The 22,263-nt window shown below is 41.4% G+C and overlaps 1 protein-coding gene across 1 annotated transcript in view; it reads left to right on the top strand.

The window, feature by feature from the left end:
• The window catches only part of TTLL5 (tubulin tyrosine ligase like 5), a 196,061-nt gene that overhangs the window by 154,743 nt on the left and 19,055 nt on the right, over positions 1–22,263 (top strand). The window contains exon 31 of the mRNA XM_023762178.1: positions 21,125–21,320. Within this exon, the coding sequence (XP_023617946.1) occupies positions 21,125–21,320 (196 nt within the window). The remainder of the gene's footprint in view (positions 1–21,124; positions 21,321–22,263) is intronic.

Below are 22,263 nucleotides of genomic sequence, written 5' to 3'. Positions count from 1 at the left end.
CAGTGGACTCCATCCGGTGGACCTGGTGGAATCAGTATCAAAGTAGAGCAGGGATTTTTCAACCTTTTTCATGTCATGGCACACAGAAACTAATTACTAAAAGTATGTGGCACACCAAAAAATAATATGTTTTTGCTCATCTGACAAATAAAATAAGTATAATTTTGATTGATTTACCAAAATAATAATAACCTAGCCTTCTTGCTCCAAAATGAATTTTTTAAAATTGATTTGGAGAGAGAGAGAGAGAGAGAAACATTGATGTGAGAGAGAAACATTTATCAGTTGCCTCCCACATGTGCCCCTACTGGGAATTGAATTCTTCAACCTTTTGGTGTACAGGACAACACTCTAACCAACTAAGCCACACCAGCCAGGACCCCAAAGTGACTTAAAAAAAAAAATCAGGTACCTATATTTTGTATATAAAGATTTCTGGTACTTAGAATTAACCAGTCAGATGCAACCTTATTATTTGACGTGACCAGTAAGATGCCAAGTCTGTTATATAGCCTATATATTTATGGATCAAGACAGGGCATTCACAGCGGAGCACTATTGTGTTGGCTGTTGCCATTTTTTTATTTGATAGTCTAAAGCGAGCATGCTTGGTCTAGGAAAAGAGTGACCCTGACCTCTTTTGTCAGGTATTGCAGGCTTATAAATTCTTGGGGCACACCGGTTGAAAATCGCTGAAGTAGAGCAATATTTCACAGTGTCCCTTAAATTGCTGCATTTATATTCACTGGGCCACGTGGCTGTTTGAGTAGTTATTTATTTACCGCCCTGCCTCTCCTGTACTCATGAGGGAAAGTTTCTTCATATTGTAACATACACTCTGTATTTGGCACCAGTTTGATGTTACATCTCACCTCTTACATATTGCAAATATACGCTGCTCAGTGCCGTGCCACAGGATTCAGCCAGCTTCACATTCATCCAACACACACAGCTGTAGCACCGTGTTCACATATGTACATATATTTTGCATGCTGATCAAACTTGACACCCTTGTGAGTGTTCTCAGCACAGACAGTTGAGGATCTCTGGGCTTCCGTGCCCTGCTGTGTGCTATGGTAGGATAGCAGGCCACTCTGATATGATAATGCTTGCAAGCTAATTTTTCTTTGCCTTCTAAAACTTGTCATCTAAGTAATTGCATGAGTTATCTAGTGCTGCACAACAAAGTATCTCGAAATTTAGCAGCTTAAAACAATAAACATTATCTCCGTTTCTGTGGGTCAGCAATTGAGGAGCAGCCTAATGGGGTTCTGGCTCCGGCTCTTTCACGAGGCTGCAGTAGAGATGCCAGCCAAACGGGCTGCAGTCACTCGAAGGCTTCTCTGGGCCGGGAAGATCGTCTTCCCTGATGGCTCACCCTCACGTGGGTGATGAGTTCATGCTGACTGTTGGCAGGAGGCCGGTTCCTCACCACACAGACTTCTCCCCAGGGCTGCCTGGGTGTCCTCATGAGATGGCAGCTGGCTTCCCCAAGAGTGAATGACTCAGGAGAAAGCAGAAGCCACAATGTCTTTTATGACCTAGTCCCAGAAGTTATACACCATCATTAAAATTTTTTATGTTAATTGTGGTAAAATACACATAACAAAATATGCCATTTTAATAATTTTTAAGTACATAGCTCAGTAGCATTCAGTATATCCCATATTGTACGCCACCATCCACTTCTAGAACTCTTTCCATCTTGCAAAACTGAAACTCTGTATCTATTAAAAAATAACTCCCATTTTCTCTCTCCCAGCCCTTGGCAACCACTTTTTCACTTTCTGTCTCTGAATTGGATTACTCTAAGTACCTCATGTAAGTGGAATCTTAGAGTATTTGTCCTTTTGTGACTGGTGTATTTTATTTAGCATATCTATAGGGCCCATCCGTGTTGTAACTGTCAGAATTTTCTTCCTTTTTAAGGCTGAATAGTATTCCATTGTGTGCTTCTATCACATTTTGTTTACCCATTCATCTGTGGATGGATACTTTGGCTGCTTCTCCCTTTTGGCTGTTGTGAATAATGCTGCTATTAACAGGGGTGTACAAATAGTTATTCATGTGGCTACATTCAATTTTGTTGGTTATATTTCCAAAGTGAATTGCTGGATCATATAAAAATTCTATTTTTCTTAAGCCTAATTAATTCACTTTATTTTCCCTGTATAAATACACTACTTATTGGCCATCGCTGGAGTCTGGGTCTTCTGCACGAAGCCTGTGGTATTTATTGGTGTTTGCTGGATGGTCAGTGAATTCCTAATAGGGAGACTTGGTGAACACAGTCTCTTTCCAGAGATTGGGGGCGAGATATCTGTAGGTCTTGGATAGTCATCCCTTATCATGTGCAAATATTTTCTCCCATTCTGTAGACTGCTTTTTAACTGTTTTGATTGTGTCCTTTGAAGCATAGAAGTTTTTAATTTTGATGAAGTACAATTTTCCTGTTTTTTCTTTTGTTGCTTGTGCCTTTGGTGTCATAGCCAAGAAATCATTGTCAAATCCAGTGTCGTGATGCTTCTGCCCTATGTTTTCTTCTAAGAGCTTTCTAGTTTTAGCTCTTATAATTAGGTATTTCAAACACACACACTGTCATTTGTGCAACATGCCAGTTCTGTTCAGTTTGGAATGCGATATTACAAGGATATGAATAACAGGGGGGGGGGGATCATTGGGGGCTGTATTGAAGGTTGGTTCCCACAATAATTCAGTACATGATTTAAAAGTTAAGTAATTCTATAAAGTTTATAATGAAAATGAGAATCCGTTGCCCCTTCTCTTCTCACTGCCACCCAACCTTAATTTCCACATTTCCCTTACTCCCATCCTTGCAGTAGACACATAGTATAATTATTGGTAGATCAGTGTTCACTGCTTTCATTATCACAACTATGCCCTTGGAAACATTTGGGCTTTTTAGACTCATCATTTCTTCTCTGGTACTTTTCCATTTCTCTGTCATTCTGTCGACTTTCTGGGGGATTCCCTTAATAATTTTCTGTACTCTATACTTTCTTAACTCTGACTTGGTACATATTGCAAAGATAAGAAGTGTTCTGAGTTTCAAATTTCTTCCAGTTGAAGACAGTCTATAAAGGGCTGAATCAAAGAAAAGATACACGTATATATCTATCTGTATAAAAGCCTAATATGCAAAGTGTCCCCTCAAGAGTTTGATCGACCGGAATTCAGTTCCCCCCTATGACATTCGCTGTCCACCAGAGGGCGGCACGAAACAAAGGAAGGCCCCAGCAGCTGGGGAAGGGAGGCCCCGGCCAGCAGCCGGAAGGCCCTGATGGGCCCTGATCGCCAGCTAAGCCTAGGGGCCCTACCCGTGCACGAATTTCGTGCACCGGGCCTCAAGTAGTGACAATACAATAATGCATATAGTTATATATTATACATATTCCTATTCTATAGACTATATTTATGTGTATACTTTATAATAATTAATGGTACAGGTAATATATATAGCCATATCATAAACTAATTTGGTGGAAATACATATTTATAATTTATGAGGACATAAAATCTACTCCTCAGAGGTAGCCCGCCCCAGTGAAAAGGTTGATTTGTATAGTTTCCACGTATTTTTCTGTTTTTCCCCCCTAATATCTCCCTTTTTTTTTTTTTTTGGTTTGTTCATATGCACTTAAATATTTTTAGCCAGCATGTAGTTTTCCTAAGTTTGACTGTACACCATGATGTATTTTACCATTTTATTAAAGAACACTAAGTTATATCCAATTTAGGAATCTGCAGTGAATACCTTGTGCACATGTACAAGTATTTCTGTAGGATACAGTCCAAGAAGTGGAATTTTTTACATCAAATGATATGTATTCCTTGAATTTTTATACTGTCAAATTGGCCTCTAAAAAGACTATATCAGTATACCCTTCAATGAGAGGGTGCCCTTTCCCCGCACCCTGCCAGCGTTGCATCCCATTGATCTTTCTCTTGGTACCTGTGGACCATCACTTACCCCTCTCTTACAAATTCTCTCCTATTTGTACTGATGATGACATTAGGAATAGACCCTGTCTTCCGATACTTTACTTCGGGGCTGCTCTGTTTTAGGACAGGAATACAACCAAGATGGGGCCGAGAAGCAGGACAGGCAAGGGTTCTCAGTGGGCGCTTTCTTTCCTTCATGTTAGTTAAGCCAAGAAGGAATCCCTGTGAGTCAGCTTCTTTCCCCCACACTGCTTAGGTGCCTTTCTCTCCTGGTTTTGTTTTTGACTGATTTCATCCAAGAAGTCTGCCCCTTCCCCCTCCCTAAGTAATGAATAACCAGAAAAATCACAGAACCCAGCAGATTGAGTGAAGGAAGCTTAAGGAAAATATTAAAAAGGAAGAAAAGTGTTTGATGTACTTTTAATATAAAATGTGGAAAAAGTAGAAAAAGGGTGGGGGCTAGGGCAGGAGGGAGGAGAGAGATTATTCACGGTAATGGGAACCAAATGTTGGCTGGGAAAGCTGCAACATTCTCACACTCTTCCTGTAAACCCAGCGGCTTTTCAAAGTGATAGCAACGGAGAGCCAACAGCACAGGACTCGCCTTAACCCTCTCGTACCTGGACAGCTGCTCCCAGGCGGCTTTCAGAGGTGGTGTCACTGTGAAGAAGTCGGGTGTGGAGAATTTCTGTGTCCCTTCCTGCAAGAAGAAGGAAGGTGGACACAGGTAGTAGAATAAAAGGGAACAGCTGTTAACACCTCAGAGTGGGCCTACATGTATCTCCCACATTAGGCTTTAGTACTGGACAGTGAGCAGCCTGCTTGACCAGTAGCTTTGCCAGGTGTGAGTGACGTTATCTTCTCCCCTTGCTGTCTGAAGGGGAACCCCCATGCTGTAGACAGGCAGTCTCTTCACCAGGAACATCCCACTACATGAAAGCCCTCGGTGGGGTCTGAAGTCCTCTTGGGTGGAAGTATGTGTGCGCCTCTGTAGGCTCCGGCCGCTGTTTCTCTTGGAAGTCCACACCTGCCACTGTGGATTGAGATGTAAAACGGTTTGGAGCTGAAGGGCACCCCTGACCTTGTGACTCCCAGGTGGTCAAGGACGGGCACTTGCCTCTTGGCCTTGCCATTTATCTACAGAGGGAGAAGGAAAAGGGGTGAAGGAATGAATGAAGTTCCTGGTCCAGCTGGCTCTTCACTTCCATTTAGATTTGAACATTGTTCAGGCACCTTTAAAAGTCAACTGTGACTCAGCTGACGTTGCTTGGTGTTTGCGAATCAACCTATGAACCAGGAAGTCACGGTTCAATTCCCAGTCAGGGCACATGCCTGGGTTGCAGGCTCAGTCCCCAGTGAGGGACTAAATTTCCTGTCCCCTCTGAAATCAATAAAAATATATTTTAAAAAAAGTCAATCGTGCATCAAAAAGAAAAATCTTACTTTTTATGTACAATATTTATCATTTCAGAAGGCCAGCCCTCCCATACCCTCCATACCCCAGTGGAGGGCAGTGGTAGCAATAGGGCAGGTGGCACTGCAGAGCATACGAGTGCTTAACCTCTGCTGTGAGCTTGACCTCTTTGCCCTCAGTTGTCTCATCGTGACATTAGTCTCTGCCTTCTCGGAATGTTTAAGAATAAAGTGAGTTAAAGAATTAAAACATTTAGCACACTGCCTGGCATCTGCTCTTCCCTGTCTTCATCATCATCTTCCTCGGGCCTATAGCTAAAACTGAAACATGTCTTTTCATGTTTCAAATGTTTTTAAAAATTATCTTTGGGATGATTTTATAGTTTTATGTTTTACATTTAAATCCATAGTCCATTTTGAATTCATTTTTGTAAGAAGTATGAGGTTATCCCGGCTGGTATGGCTCAGTGGTTGAGTGTTGACCCAGGAACCAGGAGGTCACAGTTCGATTTCCGGTCAGGGCACATGCCTGGGTTTCAGGCTTGATCCCCACTAGGGGCCATGCAAGAGGCAGTTATTCAGTGATTCTCTCTAATCATTGATACTTCTATCCCTCTCTTCCTCTCCCTTCCTCTCTCTGAAATCAATAAAAAAAGAAGTATGAGGTTAGTCTGAGGTTCCGTTTTTTGCCTATGGATGTACAATTGCTACAGCTCCATTTGCTAACAAACAAATGGCTATTAGTTTTTCCAGCTTTGTCAAAACTCAGTGGAGCATATTTGTGTGGGTCTTGTATGATCTTAGTATTCCCAACACAAAGGCCTGTTTTAGCGAGTACTGTTTTAGCTTCTAATCTTCTGTTCTTCATCGCAACTTTGGAGTCATACAGATTGAAGTTCTGAAGCAGCTCTTTCACTTACTCGGTGTGTAGAATTACACCTAAGTCATTTAACCTAAGTCTCAGTTTCCTCCTCTGTAAAATAGAATGGTAATATCTTTTTCGATGGGTCTCTGAAGGCTAGCCATGGCAAGGCATGTTAGGGGATTAGCTTGAAATCAGGCATTTAGAAAGCCCCACACTAATGGTAGCAGTGGTAGTAAAACTTGGTTTCTCTGTGCTTGGCTGTCCTAAGCCACACTCAACTCATGCCCTTTGCCTTCCCCAAACCTTAGCTTTTTTTAGCCTTTTCATTGTAGCTTCATTATGAGCACGAGTGATTCCAATTAAAGCTGTGTGCTGTGCTTTGCTTAGATGGAAATTTTGACCAGTAACATTTCTATTTCAGGATATATGAGAGATCCATGTCTTAACAGCTTTGATTACAGCATCTCTCCATCTTCTACCACCCCCACCATTTGGCTACTTGGATTTCCTGTTGCTCCCTGCTCTTTTATTTGCTATTCCTTCTCCCTGAGGTGTCCTTTCCAGTTGTCAAATTGCTGGACATCTTTGAGACCACCTCCACTTTGAAGGCTTTCTTGATTTCTCCCATATGAAGTTGCTCCCATCTTCATGCTGCATCCACTGAGCCAAACCAGCTAGGGCGCTTTCCTCTTGTTTTCTAAAGCTAGTGTCCTGTTCCCAGCACAGTGGCATACAGAGTTTGGGGAGTAGCAAGTCTTTTTCTTAAAAACACACACACACACATATTTTTAAATACATAAATAAAATATATCCATATGTCTTGGCTGCATTAAATGATAAAAGCTAGATAATCCTATATAGTAAAAGGCTAATATGCAAATCTACCAAACAGTGGAACGACTGGTCACTATGATGCGCACTGACCACCAGGGGACAGACACTCGGTGCAGGAGCTGCTCTCTGGTGATCAGTGCGCTCCCACAGGGGGAGGTCCGCTCAGCCAGAAGCCAGGTTCACGGCTGGGGAGTGCTGCAGCAGTGGCGGGAGCCTCTCCTGCCTCCTCGGCAGTGCTAGGGATGTCCAACTGCTAGAGGGCACAGGCCGGGCTGAGGGACCCCCCCCCCCCCCGAATGCACGAATTTCATGCACTGGGCCTCTAGTATAATTATAATGTGCTAGAATAAGACTAGAATGAAAGACTGTACCAACTACCATGGTTACAGAATGGAACTATGGGTGACTTTTTTCTATTTCTTTACACTTTTCAGTACTTAACATTTTCATAGTAAGCATATATTAATTTTAAATTGATTTTATGTTGTTTAACATGCCTTTCAATTTCTTATTAATTCAGATATATTTCTCCCTGTTTTGAAGTGATAAAATTCTATTTTGCCATTTGTTAAGAGGGTAACAAAAGGAAGGGGGGACTAACATTTATTGTGTGTCCAGTCCATGCCACCTCCTGTGCTTTGTATGATTTATCCTATTTATTTCCAAAAAACATGGCTGCTACATAGGTCTTATCCTTAAGTATAGATGATGAAACAGCCTTAGCTATGTTAACATTTGGGCCAGTTCTTTCTGATGGGAAAGCTCATGCCCTTTTCACTAGTTTAACTTCTCTAGTAATAGGGAGAGGAAAGTCAGTACCAGTCTTTTCACAGTGCCATCCCAGGCTGGTCTGAACCTGTTTATTACTGATGATGATAATGTGCAAAGGGGAGGTCGAAATATTTCTGAATAAAGTCATTGATGAAATATAAGAAACAATCTTTCTTGAACAAAAGTGAAGAAAACTGCCCTAGCCTTTTTAGCTCAGTGGATAAAGCGTTGTCCTGCAGACTGAGGGGTCCCAGGTTTGATTCCAGTCAAGGTCACGAAACTCGGTTGCAGGCTTGATCCCCTGCCCTGATTGGGGCATGTACAGGAGGCATCCAATCAATGTGTCTCTCTCACATCGATGTTTCTCTCTGTCTCTCCCTTCTCTTCCACTCTCTCTAAAAATCAATGGAAAAATATCTTCCATTGAGGATTAACAACTACAACAAAAAGTGAAGAAAGCTTTAGTAGCTGGAGCTATATAGTTCAACATTACACATATCTTTACTGTCATCTATGAATCTGTACAATTTTTCACTTGCACCAGGCACTAATACCACGCTTCATGTGTGGGCAGAACACATAAAGAGACTGAAGAAACTATAAGTGTATGGCTTGTGTTTACAATTTGGGTTAAATTTCTACTTGCTTTGTGTGCTGACTCTTCTGGATATAACTTAATTTCTTTCACAGATCTGAACCAGCAGGTCAGGAAGATTGGGATGGCTACTTTAGATGGTGGGTAATTCCATACTAGGGAACTCTAGGGGGTGGAAACTGTGGAATTTGGGTCCTCTTGGTTTCTTACAATGGCTTGATCATACAGCTGCTTGTCAACATGTCATATAAATGTGATTTGTCATTTTAACTGTGGTTTAACAAACGTTGTTCAACAGCTATGGTATTTTAGAAGGGATCCATCACTCCTCGGTCTTTTGGCCGAGATTAAGTGTAGAAGAGAACTATGATTCATGAAAGGGATGTAAAGAAGAAGAGATCATGAAAGATGTCCCTATTAGTCTCCTGGCCATTTATGGACTCAGTGTGTGTGTGGAGAATCAGGCCATAGCCAGACTCAGAGATGAATCATCCATTTCTTCATCAGTAAATGTAATGTCTGGATTTAGAGATCTTAGAGGCAAAGAATTTTTGTTTGATTCAATTCCTAAAATACAAATTCTATATTTCGACTTTTATCATATTCATACCACAACTGATTAGCTTGTCTATACCAAGAAGACACGGTTTACCATATAAGAATATGGATTGCCTGTTGATCTATGAGAAATCTGGAGTATGTCCCATTGAACCTCAAAAATAAGATCATAGATAAGAAATTATAGTAGCTGAGAGTAACACGTAGTGCTTCCAGTATACCAGGCCCTAAATGCTTTATGTACTTTATCTCATTTAACAGCTTTTACTGAGTACCAGCAGCTGTTTTCCAAGCTTTACATGTATTAATTGACTTAGTGCTCACAGCTAGTCTGTGAGATAAGTACTGTTACCATCCCCATTTTACAGATGAAAATACTAAGCACAGAGAAGTGAAGTGACTTGCCCAGGATAACACACTGGTGAATGGCAGTCAGGATTCACACCCAAACAAGTGGTCACAGAATCCATGCTCTTAACCACTCTGCCGGTGGTCCTCAGTGGGGTGTGTCCAAATCTGAAGGGCTTGTTAAAACACAGGTTACTGGGCCCAACCCCGGAGTGTCTGGTTCCAGTAGATCTGGGGTAAGGCTGGATAATTTCTATTTTTAACGTATTCCCAGGTGATGCTCTGCTGTGCTGCCTCTCCTGGGGCTGGTAATTCAGTGCAAGCAGCCAAGAACCAGGGTGATGTCTGATCCCAGCAGAGGCAGGTGCCTGTGTTTCGCAGCAGCTGTGACTTTGCACTAAGCCCTCTAGTAAATCTTGAGGACAGCAAATTTTAGTAGACTTGTCTTGACAAGAGAGAAGCATGTGCCATTGCAGCCATGCTATGGACATGGTGATTAAGAGGCCAGTTCCTGACACAATGAAGGTTTGTTTGTTTCCATAGATTGTTCAAGTAAAAAAAGGCTTGAATGTTAGTACACATTTTATTTCCCTCCTTTAATCCAATGGTTTTCTTTTTTAACCTTTTTATTCTTGATTTCACTAGTATTTCCCTATTTTGTATTTTAAAAATCTTGCCCTGGCTGGTGAAGCTCAGTTGGTTAGAGCATCGTCCCATACACTAAAAGGTAGTGGGTTCAGTTCCCAGTCAGGGCACGTGCCCAGGTTGCAGGTTTGATCCCGCATGTGCGGGAGGCAACTGATCAATGTCTTACTCTTACATTGATATTTCTCTCTCTCTCTCTCTCTCTCTCTCTCTCTCTCTCTCTCTCTCTCTCTCTCTCTCTCTCTCTCCCTCCCTCCCTCTCCCTCAAATCAATAAAAAAATGAAATTTTAAAAATCTTTATAAAGAAAAGAAAAATGACAAGTGGAGAAGGTGAGAGAGTGGGGAGAGGAAAGGAGAGTGGGAGGGAAAGGAAGGAAGGAACGTGGAGTTTTGGGAGTTGTCTCCCACTTCCCTTGGCCAGTTAAAGAAAAGGGGCAGAGACAGGTTACTGAAGCCAGAAAAGCCGTAGACTTTGACTGTTCCAAGATGCCTGCTGTGTTGCTTTTTGGGGAAAAGAGGAGAGAAACTAAAGGAGCTTAACTGATGTGATGAGGCAGGCATTCTAAATTTGTGACACTTCACAAGCTGTTTGTGTGCACTAGGTTTGAACCCAGCTTCAATTCAATGTAAAAGTAGTTGGAAACTGGCATGTCAGCTGCCCTAGACAATGTGCACATTAACTTTCATTTTCAAGGGTGTGAAAGCTACGTGATGGGGTCCAGTTCTGCAAGGCCAGCTGTGCTCATGTGTAACTGCACTTTGTCACAAAGGCATCAGACCTTGATAAAAATCCTGCTGAGCTGGACTCAGTCTTCATTGTTGAATGAACTGGTGGCAGGGAGTTCTCTTTTGGCTTTCTTAAAGGTCACTCTTTGCTCACTTTTTCAGTTCATTTTTTCAGGCTTCATGTGGTATGCTGGTTATGCCAAAGTAAAGAGCTAGATCAAAGGCATTTCTTGTCATAAGGCTAAGGATCAGTCTGTCTTTTCAGATTCAGTTTGCTAATAAAGGACCAAGGAGTCTCCATCTACATAACTAGCTGGCTCCCAGAGCCCTAAGTGGCCTTCTAGAACAGTGCTCTGAACTTTACCTTTTGAAAGGTTTGGCTTTATGTCCAGCTTTGCGTTCCATACAGCTTGCCCCTAGAGTCTCTGCCAGATGTACTGAGAAATCCAGCTTTTGCCCTTATTTTCTCCTCCTGGGGATCATTCCATCAATCACGGAGCGGTACGAGTGTGGAGACAGCAGAAGTCTGGTTCACATTCTGTATCCATTGTCACGTCCAGCTGGCTGGGATCTCACTGTATTTTTAAAGATCAGGCATATCAGCTCTAGCTTTTTGTGACCTGATACCTCAGGGTGTTCTTCCCAAGCTTATGTTATTGTCACACGGTGTTTAATAAAATCAAAGTAGTTAGCCAAATTACCCCCCTAGAATTCTTCCAGTCATCACTACTGCTTCCTTTTCTTTTTCTGTATCCCCACTATTGACTGAATAATCAGAAAGCTACCCTCTCAATTCTTGTAATTATGTCTTTCAAAATATATACCTTATCTGGATCCTACTCGTGTTCTTAATTTCTTTTGATTCTTGAATCTTTTTTGGGGGGGGGGGCTTCTATTGATTTTGGACCACCTTATTTTTTTGTTTTTTATTGATATTTAGAGAGAAAGGAAGGGAGAGGGAAAGAGGAAGAAACATCGATGAGAGATAGAGAAACATTAATCAGCTGCTTCCTGCACGACCCCTACTGGGGATGGAGCCCACAACCTGGGCATGTACCCTGGCCGGGAATCAAACCAATAATTTCTCTATGGATGGGTGATGCTCAGCCAACAGCCACATGGGCCAGGGCTTGAGCCATCTTATTTTAATTTGTTATCCCACTTCCACTTCTGGCTTTTCTGTAAAGATGTGTATAAACGATAGGTGGCAGCTTTATTTTTTAGGTGCCAGTTCATATGCAGTCTCCTTCTTATTTAGGTTCTTAATTCAGGGTACATCTTTGTCCTATCCAAACCCTTTATTCCTCAAGGAAAATGAAACTCACAAGAGACAAGCTATTCAATCATCTTATTTCCTCTGCTTAATAATTGAATTTCTACATCCAAAGAGGAGCAGTCCTTGTGGTGACTAATTCGTGATTGTGACCTGGCGTTTGATGTAATGTGCAGAGAAGGAGCTCATGCACTGGGAAAGGAAGGGAAGAGCTAGAAATAAATTAGATGCTGAATATGTAAACTGGTCATTGAGATGTCAGTTTCAAGCCCAAATCTAATGGATTAGCAAAGCAATGATTTGGCAGCCTGTAGAGAAGGAAAAAGGAATCACTTAAGCCCAGCATTGATTCATGAAAGAAATAAGTCATGCTAGACTAACCCTCATTTCCCTTCATGGTAGAATTATTTATTTTTCATTGAGCACTCTTTGTATTCTAACATTTAAGTTTTTTATTGAATTTATTGCGGTGACATTGGTTAATAAAATTATATAGGTTTCAGGTGTACAATTGTATAACACATCATCTGTATATTGTATTGTGTGTTCACCACCCCAAGTCAAGTCTCCTTCCTCACTATTTATCTCCCCTTAACCCTCTTCTACCTCCCCCACCCCCCTATCCCTCTGGTAATCACCATACTGTTGTCTGGGTGGGAATTACTTTAGTAAAAGGAGATCAGGGGACTAAAAAGAATTACTGTAACTGAGTTTTGGCAAGGCATAATGAAATCCCATGGGCACAAAAGAGAAATGTGAACAAGACAATACTATCATTAGGAATATTTGGTGACTACATGGGCAACTGTACCCAAACAATGAATCAGTGTAAGTTTGAGAATAAAGTCCCTGGGGCTCTGTCATTGGCTCACTACTTCACCATTTTTTATCAGTGAATGTACTTATCCTTTCATATTTATCTAAGTGCTACTATATTCTAGGTGCTTATATATCTAGAAGACATTCTAATCCTATTTTCAGAAGACATGAGTAGGGTGGGATACTGAATACTTGGGATGACAATCAGGATTCACAAAGACTTAAACAGACTTGAATGATGAGCCTAATTCATGGAATTTGATAAGGAAAAACACAAACCTGTCACATGGTTTCCAACACTCAAGTGTGAAGAAGGCTTAAGGTTTTAGGTTGACTTTAAGTGTAAGAGAAGGTAACAGTAGAGTGGGAACTGCCAAAACCCAGGGCTAGCATGTGGGAAGTTTTTCGCGACATATTGCCAGATGAGAAAAGCAGACTCTAAAGCGGACAGCACAGAAACCTCTGTGTGCGGGAATCCACACAGGAAGTGCATACATCCAAATGTCGGCAAGATGGGCATGGTAGCCACCTTTGGTTGTTGGATGACAGAGAGGTGACTTGAATTTTGCCTTTCTGTCTTTTTGTGTTTCTCAGGTTTCGGTATTGAAGATATATTGTTTTTGCTTGCCCTTTAAAAAAATTATTTGTTTCATTTTAAAAAGGTGAAAGGGGATTATAGCCACTATTAAGAACCTAGGCTTTTATTAACAGAATTGGAGGTGGGAAAGGAGGATTGTGGTTACTCTCCCTTATTCATCAGAGCTCACATCCTCTGTCCGGCCAGCTGCCCCTCCCTGGCGGTCAGCATTATTAGTAAGCCCCCACTTCCCCACCCCGGCCAGCACCCTGCCTATGGTTAGGGCATTCTCTAGCTTGAGAAGGAATAGATTTGCTCACACCTGTTCCTTGATGCCCTTATTGTTTGTTTTCCCCAAAGGTTTGGATTCATTTTCCGTGGAAAGAATGTTAATAATAACAGCTCACATTTATTGAGCATTTGTTATGTGTGCCAGACATTGTGCTAAATGCTTTACATGGGCCATCACTTTTACATCTTGGACGAGCCCTGTGAGAGGTGGTACTGATTTTTATTCCCACTTCACAGCTGAGGAAAGCAAGGCACAGAGAGTTGATGTTGCTTTAGGTTGTAGAGCCAGGATTTGAACCTGGCAGTCTTGTTCTAGAGCCCAGCTCCTGGTCACTAGGTTGAGCTGCCTCCTGTTCTGAGGGTCATCTAGTTGAGAGCCTGTGGTGCAATCCAGGGGCACGGGGCCTCTGCTCTTCTTCCAGGGTTCTGTCACTACTAACACAGCTTTTGCGTTGGTTTTTATTTCTTTCCAGCATCCAAAACCTTTTATTTCTTTTTGCCTTCTTTCTTGGATTATTTCTTTAATCCTTTCCCAAGAGCCTTTCATCCTCTCAAATAAACAAAATATTTAAAGGTTTTTAAGCCCTTTCGCCCTGTTCTCCAGCAGAAAGATCAGCTTCCGTTATAATGTCATATAGTTCTGTCCTTTTGACCTTGCATATAGGTCATCAAAAGTTCACATAGTTTTTCCAGATAATTTCCGAGCTTTTCTGTATCTTTAGCTCTGCCTCTTCCTGCAAAAGAATCATCTCAATACTACTTCATAGCTTCAAAACAGAAAAGTTAAAAGTATGTAGTCTATAGTTTAACTTAGTAATCCACACATGAAACCTATATGTTCATGTTGACTAATGTCACCCCAATAAAATTTAATTTAAAAAAACAACAATATCCATATTTTAAAAAATGGCACCTGCATTTTCAGAGATCATTTTCAAATCACATTCCAGCATCAAAATTCTCTTAGGAATCAAGGCACTGGTCGCCATGAGCGTAAAATCTCTTGGCAGGTCCATTTAACTCACTCCACTTAAGTAATTTTAAGCCCCGATTTTATTTGGCTAGCGATCCCTGTTCCCAGTCACCAGTTACCAACAGCAAGTCTTAAGAATTGTTAGTAGACAGCTTCAGTATTATTTACTAATACTCCCAAACCCACAAATACTCCCCAAAGCCAAGGGGGGTCCCTGCCACATGATGTCATGCCTCTCTGATCATGTAAGTTCCTTATCCTGGCCAGCTCTGCTTGGTATTGCTTATGGGAACCCTTCTGTCCTGCAGGGTTTGTAGCATTTACAGCGCCTTTGCAGCACCTACTATGTGCCAGAACTGCTCTGTGTGAGACTGAGAATAAAGTGCAGCCTCTGCTGTCCTTAAATATCTACACATCCCATAAAGTGCCTTGGAAACAGGTGGATATTCTTCAAATAGGTGGATTCTCCCCAGAAAGCACTTCCTTCATGGCCTTGCGGTGTTTTTCATTAGAAGCACCACTGGCATTTTGAGCAGCACATATTTTTCCTAGTACAGGGCTCTTTCTTGCATCTGTAGACTTGCAGCAGCCTTGGCCTCCACCTATTAAATGTCAGTAACCCCCACCCCCATTAGCATGACAATGGAAAGCATACCCACACACTCCCCCCACCCCCCCACCCCCAGAGAGGAATAGTGGCATCCCTGTCATGGTAGCTCAGGTTTTGTTGGGACTGGGTGGAGGAGGCTGGGGGAATGTACAGCTGTCATGTTCCTCTGCCGCATCCCACACTGTGACATCACATCCTTCTCGGGGAAACCTTGAGCCTGAGAGCATTTCTGTATGGACAGTGCAGCAGCCTGCTGAACAAGTTTTGCTTTGCTCAGGACCAGTGGTGCATTTTACGTATTGCCTCCAGGTTCCTTAGAACCAACATCCATTTGATGGACCAGATATTAAAGCGAAGGAAGAGGCATAGCCCTTTGGTGTGTATTGGCTAGAAGCAGTGGTTCTCAACCTTCCTAATGCCGCGACCCTTTAATACAGTTCCTCATGTTGTAGTGACCCCCAACCATAAAATTATTTTCGTTGCTACTTCATAACTGTAATTTTGCTACTGTTATGAATCATAATGTAAATATCTGATATGCAGGATGTATTTTTATTGTTCGCGACCCACAGGTTGAGAACCGCTGGTAGAGGTTGAGGTGTTCTCAAGAAGGCAGTCCTGGCAAGAAACATTTAGCCCTGCAGTGCCACAGTGTAACACAGAAAGTAAGATGAAGTTCTACATGACTAGGCTAATGAGAATGTGGTTGTGAGAAATACCATAGTGTTGCCTATAGCTGCATGTGTACTAACGGCGAAATACAGCATAGTTCATTTTGAATCTTTGAATTTGAATCAAATGTTAAACACTCCCACAGTTAACTTGCTTGTCCCTATATATTTCATTCTAGAAATGATATAAAACTATTTGAAGTTATTTACATGGAATATGTACAATATTATTTTTTAATATTAAGCAAAGAATAAACACTAAGAGGATAATAGAATAAAACCCAAATTTTAGAAGAATCGTTGAATGAATCTCAAAAATTTGGTGAGGGTAGAAACTGTATGACTAGTAAACTAGAATGAATTGAGGTTCCAGAAAGTAGAGTGGAATTTTGGAATTGAGGTTCCAGAAAGTGGGATGGAATTTTGGGTAAGAAAGGAAACTATTAGGTGCCATAGAGAGGCATGTGTAGCTATATAATCTCACGCAAAGCCCACGTGAGCGCGCACCTGGCCTCCTCTGTGTCAGTCATTATGGCACTTGCATCCTGCAAACCCCAAAGGCGTGGGCCTTAATTGGGAGATCCCATGTCCCAATAACACCAGTAACTCAAAGCCAGTACGTTTCTCATTTCTCGTGAGCTTACCACATTGCCTTGCGCAGCTGAGCACTCCTGCCCCCAGCCAGCGTCGCACTATAAACATTCCTGCCTCTGCGGAGAGCTTCTACTCACTTGAGAAACTTCCCTTTGTGATTCGGAGGCTGGGTTCATGCTACTGATGAGATTCACTGTAAAAGTTTATGATGAAGCAGTCTGTTCAGGGTGTGCAGTTGGTGAGTAAACCTCCTCTTATCCCACGACCCTTATTTGATCTTCTGTTGCTGACTGTCCTACCTGCATCCATGAACTGCTTTGTATACACACACCTGAGAATCTGTCGCTGTTCATCTCCAAATAAGGGGTCTCGTTACAGACTCTGATGTCTGATATATAATGAGAAGACATTAAAGCAAATTTCTCTTTGGAATATTTGTTATTAAAGCAGTTTTTTAGAAATAAAACCAATCTAGCTGGTGAGATGAATTCTGATATAAGCTACATGATTACATAAATCCTTTAATATCTAATCCCTGAGTCTAGATTGCTACTCGTGGCTAGAAACTTGCAAGCCAGGAGTGGAAGCAGAGGAACAATTGATGAATTTTCTGACCATTGGTCCAGTTACCATAAGTAATAGTTGTATTCCAGATTCAAATACCTGCCCCGATTTGTATAGAAATCTCAAGGGTATTCGTCCAGGCAGTTCCTGTCTCTTCCCTTCTGTTTATTTGTTCATTGGATCAGCCCACTCTGCCTGAACCTCCTCTTCATTTATACCTGGATTCCTTTCTCCTTTGCCCCTCCTTCCACTCAGAGCTCACCTAGTTTCCCTAGCCATTCAGTCACTTCTTGCAAGTGTTATCCTTCAGTAAGCTTCCCTCTTGCCTCCTAATGAAAGAGTTAACAGGTTTCTCTGGCCCCACTTTTCCTAACCCTGTAACCCCTGTTTGACTCTCCTCAGCACTTCACTTTGCAATGTTAACATTTTTTTCATGTATTTAAGAACGTATTGTATTCAGTCATTGGTGGCCACATTTCGTCATACCTCCAGAAGCCCCTTGGGGAAGATCATGTCTTTTTCACTGTATAGCACTTCGCACATTGAGGCATTTCAGGAGGGATTACTGAAGATCAAATGTCATACTTGAAAAAATTACTAAATAAACTCTGAGGTTTTGGTCCTGTTCTCCAAGAAGATCAGCTGAAAGTATGTAATCATGCAACTGAACTGTGGAGCCAAACTGTGGGAGGAGATGATCAAGGGATGTGACACACAGGAAGTGAGATTATGTGAGTAGAAAACCTTTCATCCGCGGACTTCAGAATACATTACACAGACTCTCTCTGAACTAGGTACTTGGAAAGCTCTGAAAGCAGGGAAATCCAAGCAGAGACCTGAAATGACCAAGATATGAATGAGGGAGGTCAGGAAGGGGGCATGGACTTCTGGCTCAGCTGGCATCCACTTTACTCCTCACCACAGGTCTCTGTCAGGGCCATTAGGACCCAGGCTGTACCTAACTAAGCAGCCTATAGGTTAGGACCAGGGAGGTCTGCACCTCACCTCAGTGTTGCTGCATCTCTGCCATTGAAATGATCATTAATGCCAAGGACATGTATAAAGGAAAGAATCACGTAATGATTTAAATCACTCTGCATGGAGAAGGAGATTTTGTGTGTTGAACCTTTAAACCAGGCACTATTTCATTTCTGTAAGCAGGGTTTGGGGTAAGGTTGTTCAATATGAAGTTTTTAATGTTTCTTCTAGGTACAATATTCTGGTCACTGTACCTTAAAAAGGAAAAAAATCAGCGTAGTTAAAGAAGTTTCAGAGAATAAAAGTATTAAGGAGATGGAAGGACTGCTAAATGAGACTGTTCTAAAATATATGGGGACCTTTAAAAAAATTGTGGTAAAATATGCATAACATAAAATATACCACTCTTTAAAAAATTTATTGAATTTATTGGGGTGACATTGATTAATAAAAGTATATAGGTTTCAGGTGTACATTCTATAATACATCATCTGTATATTGTATTGTGTGTTCACCACGCCAAGTCAGGTTTCCCTCCAAGACCATTTATCCCCCCTTTACCCTTTTCTATTCCCCCACCCCCTTTCCTTCTGGCAGTTGTCTGTGTTACGAGTTTTTCTGTTTGTTTGCCGAATCCCTTCACCTTTTTCACCGGTCCACCCACCCGCCTCCCCACTCAGTCTGTCAGTCTGTCCTCTGTATCTGTGAGTCTGTTTCTATTTTGTTTGTTAGTTTATTTTGTTCATTAGATTCCACATATTAAGTGAAGTCATATGGTACTTGACTTTCTCCAACTGGCTTATTTCTCTAAGCATAATACTCTCCAGGTCCATCCATGCTAATCTTTATTATTTTCTTTCTTCTACTCATTTCAGGCTTTGTTTGTTGTTCTTTTAAGTTCCTTTAAGTGTAAAGTTAGATTGTTGGAGATTTTTCTTGTTTCTTGAACCTCTAAGAGAGTGCCTGTGTCGCTAGCAGACTGCCATCTCTCCCTGGCAGACAGAATCCCTGCTGATTCTCACAGCCAGGTGTTATGTGGGGGCCTCTTCCCGGCTCCAGTGCTCTGGGCTGGTGCCCATGCTTCTCAGGGGTAACCTTTGCAGCTGAGATATCCCTTTGAAATCTCATTTGCCACCCATAGGAGTAGGGCCAGCCCTTTTCATGTGTCCGCCCTTCCTACCAGACTTGATGTGGCTTCTTCAGTAAATCCTTGGTTGTAAGACTTCTCTTCAGCTAGTCTTCAGTTGGTTATTCAGGCTGTTTGCTTTATGTTTTAGTTGTAATTCCAGTTTGGTTCTGGGAGGAGGTGAGTGTGACATCCACCTGTTCCATTGCCATCTTGGATCTCCTAAAATTTACCATTTTTAAGTGTACAGTTCAGTGGCATATAGTATATTCACAGTGTTGTGTAACCATGACTACCATCTACCTCCAGAATGTTCTCATCACCCCAAACTAAAACCCAGTATCCACTAAACAATAACTCCTCATTTCCCTGTCTCTCCTGCCCCAGACAACCACCATTCTACTTTCTATCTCTCGATTTTACTATTTTAAGTACCTCATATAAGTGAAATCCCTTACATAACTGATGTATTTCCCTTAGCATGTCTTCAGAGTTCATCCCTGTTGTGGCATGTGTCAGAAATTCCTCCCCTTTTAAGACTGAATAATATTCCATTGTATGTATAGCTCACATTTTGTGTGTCCATTCCTCTGCTGATGGGCAGTTGGGTTGCTTTCACCTTTTGGCTATTGTAAATAATGCTGCTACATACAAGTATCTGAGATCCTACTTTCAATTCTGTTGGATATATGCCTGGGAATGGACTTGCTGGGTCATATGGAATTTTTGTTTTAAGCTTCTTGAGGAACCACCAGAGTGCTTCCACAGCAGTCATACCGTTTCACATTCCCACCAGCTGTGCACGAGGGTTTCACTTTCTCCACATGTTTGCCAACACTTTTTATTTTCCATTTGTTTTGTTTTGTCTTGTTTTGTTTTAAATAATGGCCATCCTGATGGGTGTTATGTGGTATAAATGGGGATTTTTCTACCTGGAAGAAATTAGAGGAGATATGTAGGAACCTGTAGTTGTGAAGACTTTGACTCAGATGTACACAGACGAGGCACCAGAATCTAAATTTTAGAATTTGGACAAGTAAGATAGTGTTTAACAAATAGCATAGCATGGGTACTAAACAATCCGAAAGGCCACAGGCCCTTTACCTTCCTCCTCTTTTCAGGCTACGTGTCAGCTTGGATGAGGAAGACGCTGTGAGGTAAGTTTACAATAATGACAAATATATCTTCTCACACTAGTTATTTCATCCTACAATGAGAATATAAGCCCAAGTATATGTGAACACTTGTTTAAAAGATTTAGATAGTTCACAATTAGATGGTTTAAAAAACCAAGAATTCTGTATAATTCACCCCTATACTTTTAAAGTTGATATTAGAGAAGATGATTGTGCCTTCATTCCTACCTTAACCTACTATCCTGCATTCGAAACTCTCTGGGCTCCTCTTAGGGGACCTTGTGGCAGTCACAGGGAGGTGAAATTACTATTTTAATTAACATTCAACAGATATTTATTGAGCATTGACCATGTGCCAAGCCTTATAAGAGCTACGAATAGCCTGGCCAGCATGGCTCAGTGGTTGAGCGTTGGCCTGTGAACCAGGAGGTCACGGTTCAATTTCCAGTCAGGGCACATGCCCGGGTTGCAGGCTTGATCTCCTGTGTGGGGCGTTCAGGAGGCAGCTGATCAAAGATTCTCTTACATCATTGATGTTTCTATCTCTCCCTTCCTCTCTGAAATCAGTGAAAAAATATTTTTTAAAAACAACGAATAAAAAGGAGAGCAGAGTAGACCCTGTCTTTATGTTCATGGAGCTACATTTTAGTGGGTGATTCAGATCATTTATCACACAAATAGATTTGTAATTCAAACTGTGTTTAGTTCTATAAAGGAAAAATACCTGAGATATTTCTCTCCTTTAGTTTGTTCACACAACCACCCTAAGAAATCTGCTTTCTTTTCCCTTTAGGGGCCTCCAAACAGGTGGCTTTGCCTGGGAGGGAGAGGTAGAGAACAACGCGTATAGCAAGGCTACAGGGGTAGTCCCCCAGCACAAGTATCACCCCACAGCTGGCAGTTACCAGCTCCATTTTGCCCTGCAGCAACTTGAACAACAAAAACTTCAGTCCCGGCAGCTTCTGGACCAGAGTCGAGCCCGTCACCAGGTAATTCAAGACTTTTCCAAGTGCTAATATCTTCCTTCTATTGGTAAAAATAATAATAATAAGGTCAGTGGGAAAATGTAGGAATACAGTTTACCAAAGGTTTACCAACACCACCATGGCTTGGATGGTTCCTGGGGAATCTACTCTCAGGGAAGAAATGTTCTGAAGCCATAGCCTTGGCTTAGCTGTAAAGTGATGCCGAACCAGTTTTGACATTCTTTCTTTCATTTGAATGTTTCCCCATAAAAGTCTCTAGTGTAGTAGTTACCCTTCCTATTATATGATCTCAGTTTAGTAACTTCCCAAAAGGATCTAATTCTCAAGTACCTAGAAGCTAGCATTTTCATTAATTTTTTTCTAAGTGTACTCTGTCTTTGCCTTCATAGATGTGGCCCATATAAGTGCATGTTAATCCTTCATGACCTATCAAGATTTTCAAGGAATAAATCACTTGGAAGTTCTTGTACGAAATGGTCATAACTTAAGTTGTTGGTCTTCTGGTTTGATAGTTTGTACTCAAAACAGTGTAAACAAAAATATAAAATGTACTCCAAATTCCTTGCTGTCATGGAGCTTATGCTCTAGTGAAATATTGATTCCCTATTCACCATCTATAAAATGACAGAAACTCTTTTTGAATATATGTGTGAGGGAGCTGTCTGAGTATTTTACACTTGTGTATCAGTATGGCCCCTATTACAGAGAAAGGATGACTTCACAAAAAAGTCAGGCCATGAAAAGGTAAACGTTTCTTTATGATTCAGGATTATCATTAGACTCAGTTACCATGTTCTACATGTTCTATTGGGCTGAATGAGTATTGATTCTATGAGCTTCCCTGATATTTGGTTATCTGAAAAAATGTCTTCTATCAGCTTAACTTTTTGTCATTTTTATAAAAATGTAGTGCGCATTACTTTGTGCAAAATTAAAATTCACTCTA

This window comes from Myotis lucifugus, unplaced genomic scaffold, assembly GCF_000147115.1.
Source record: "Myotis lucifugus unplaced genomic scaffold, Myoluc2.0 scaffold_235, whole genome shotgun sequence".
In the NCBI taxonomy this organism is placed as follows: Eukaryota; Metazoa; Chordata; class Mammalia; order Chiroptera; family Vespertilionidae; genus Myotis; species Myotis lucifugus.
The sequence above is the reverse complement of the archived record's forward strand: the minus strand, read 5'-3'. Positions and strand labels throughout refer to the sequence as shown.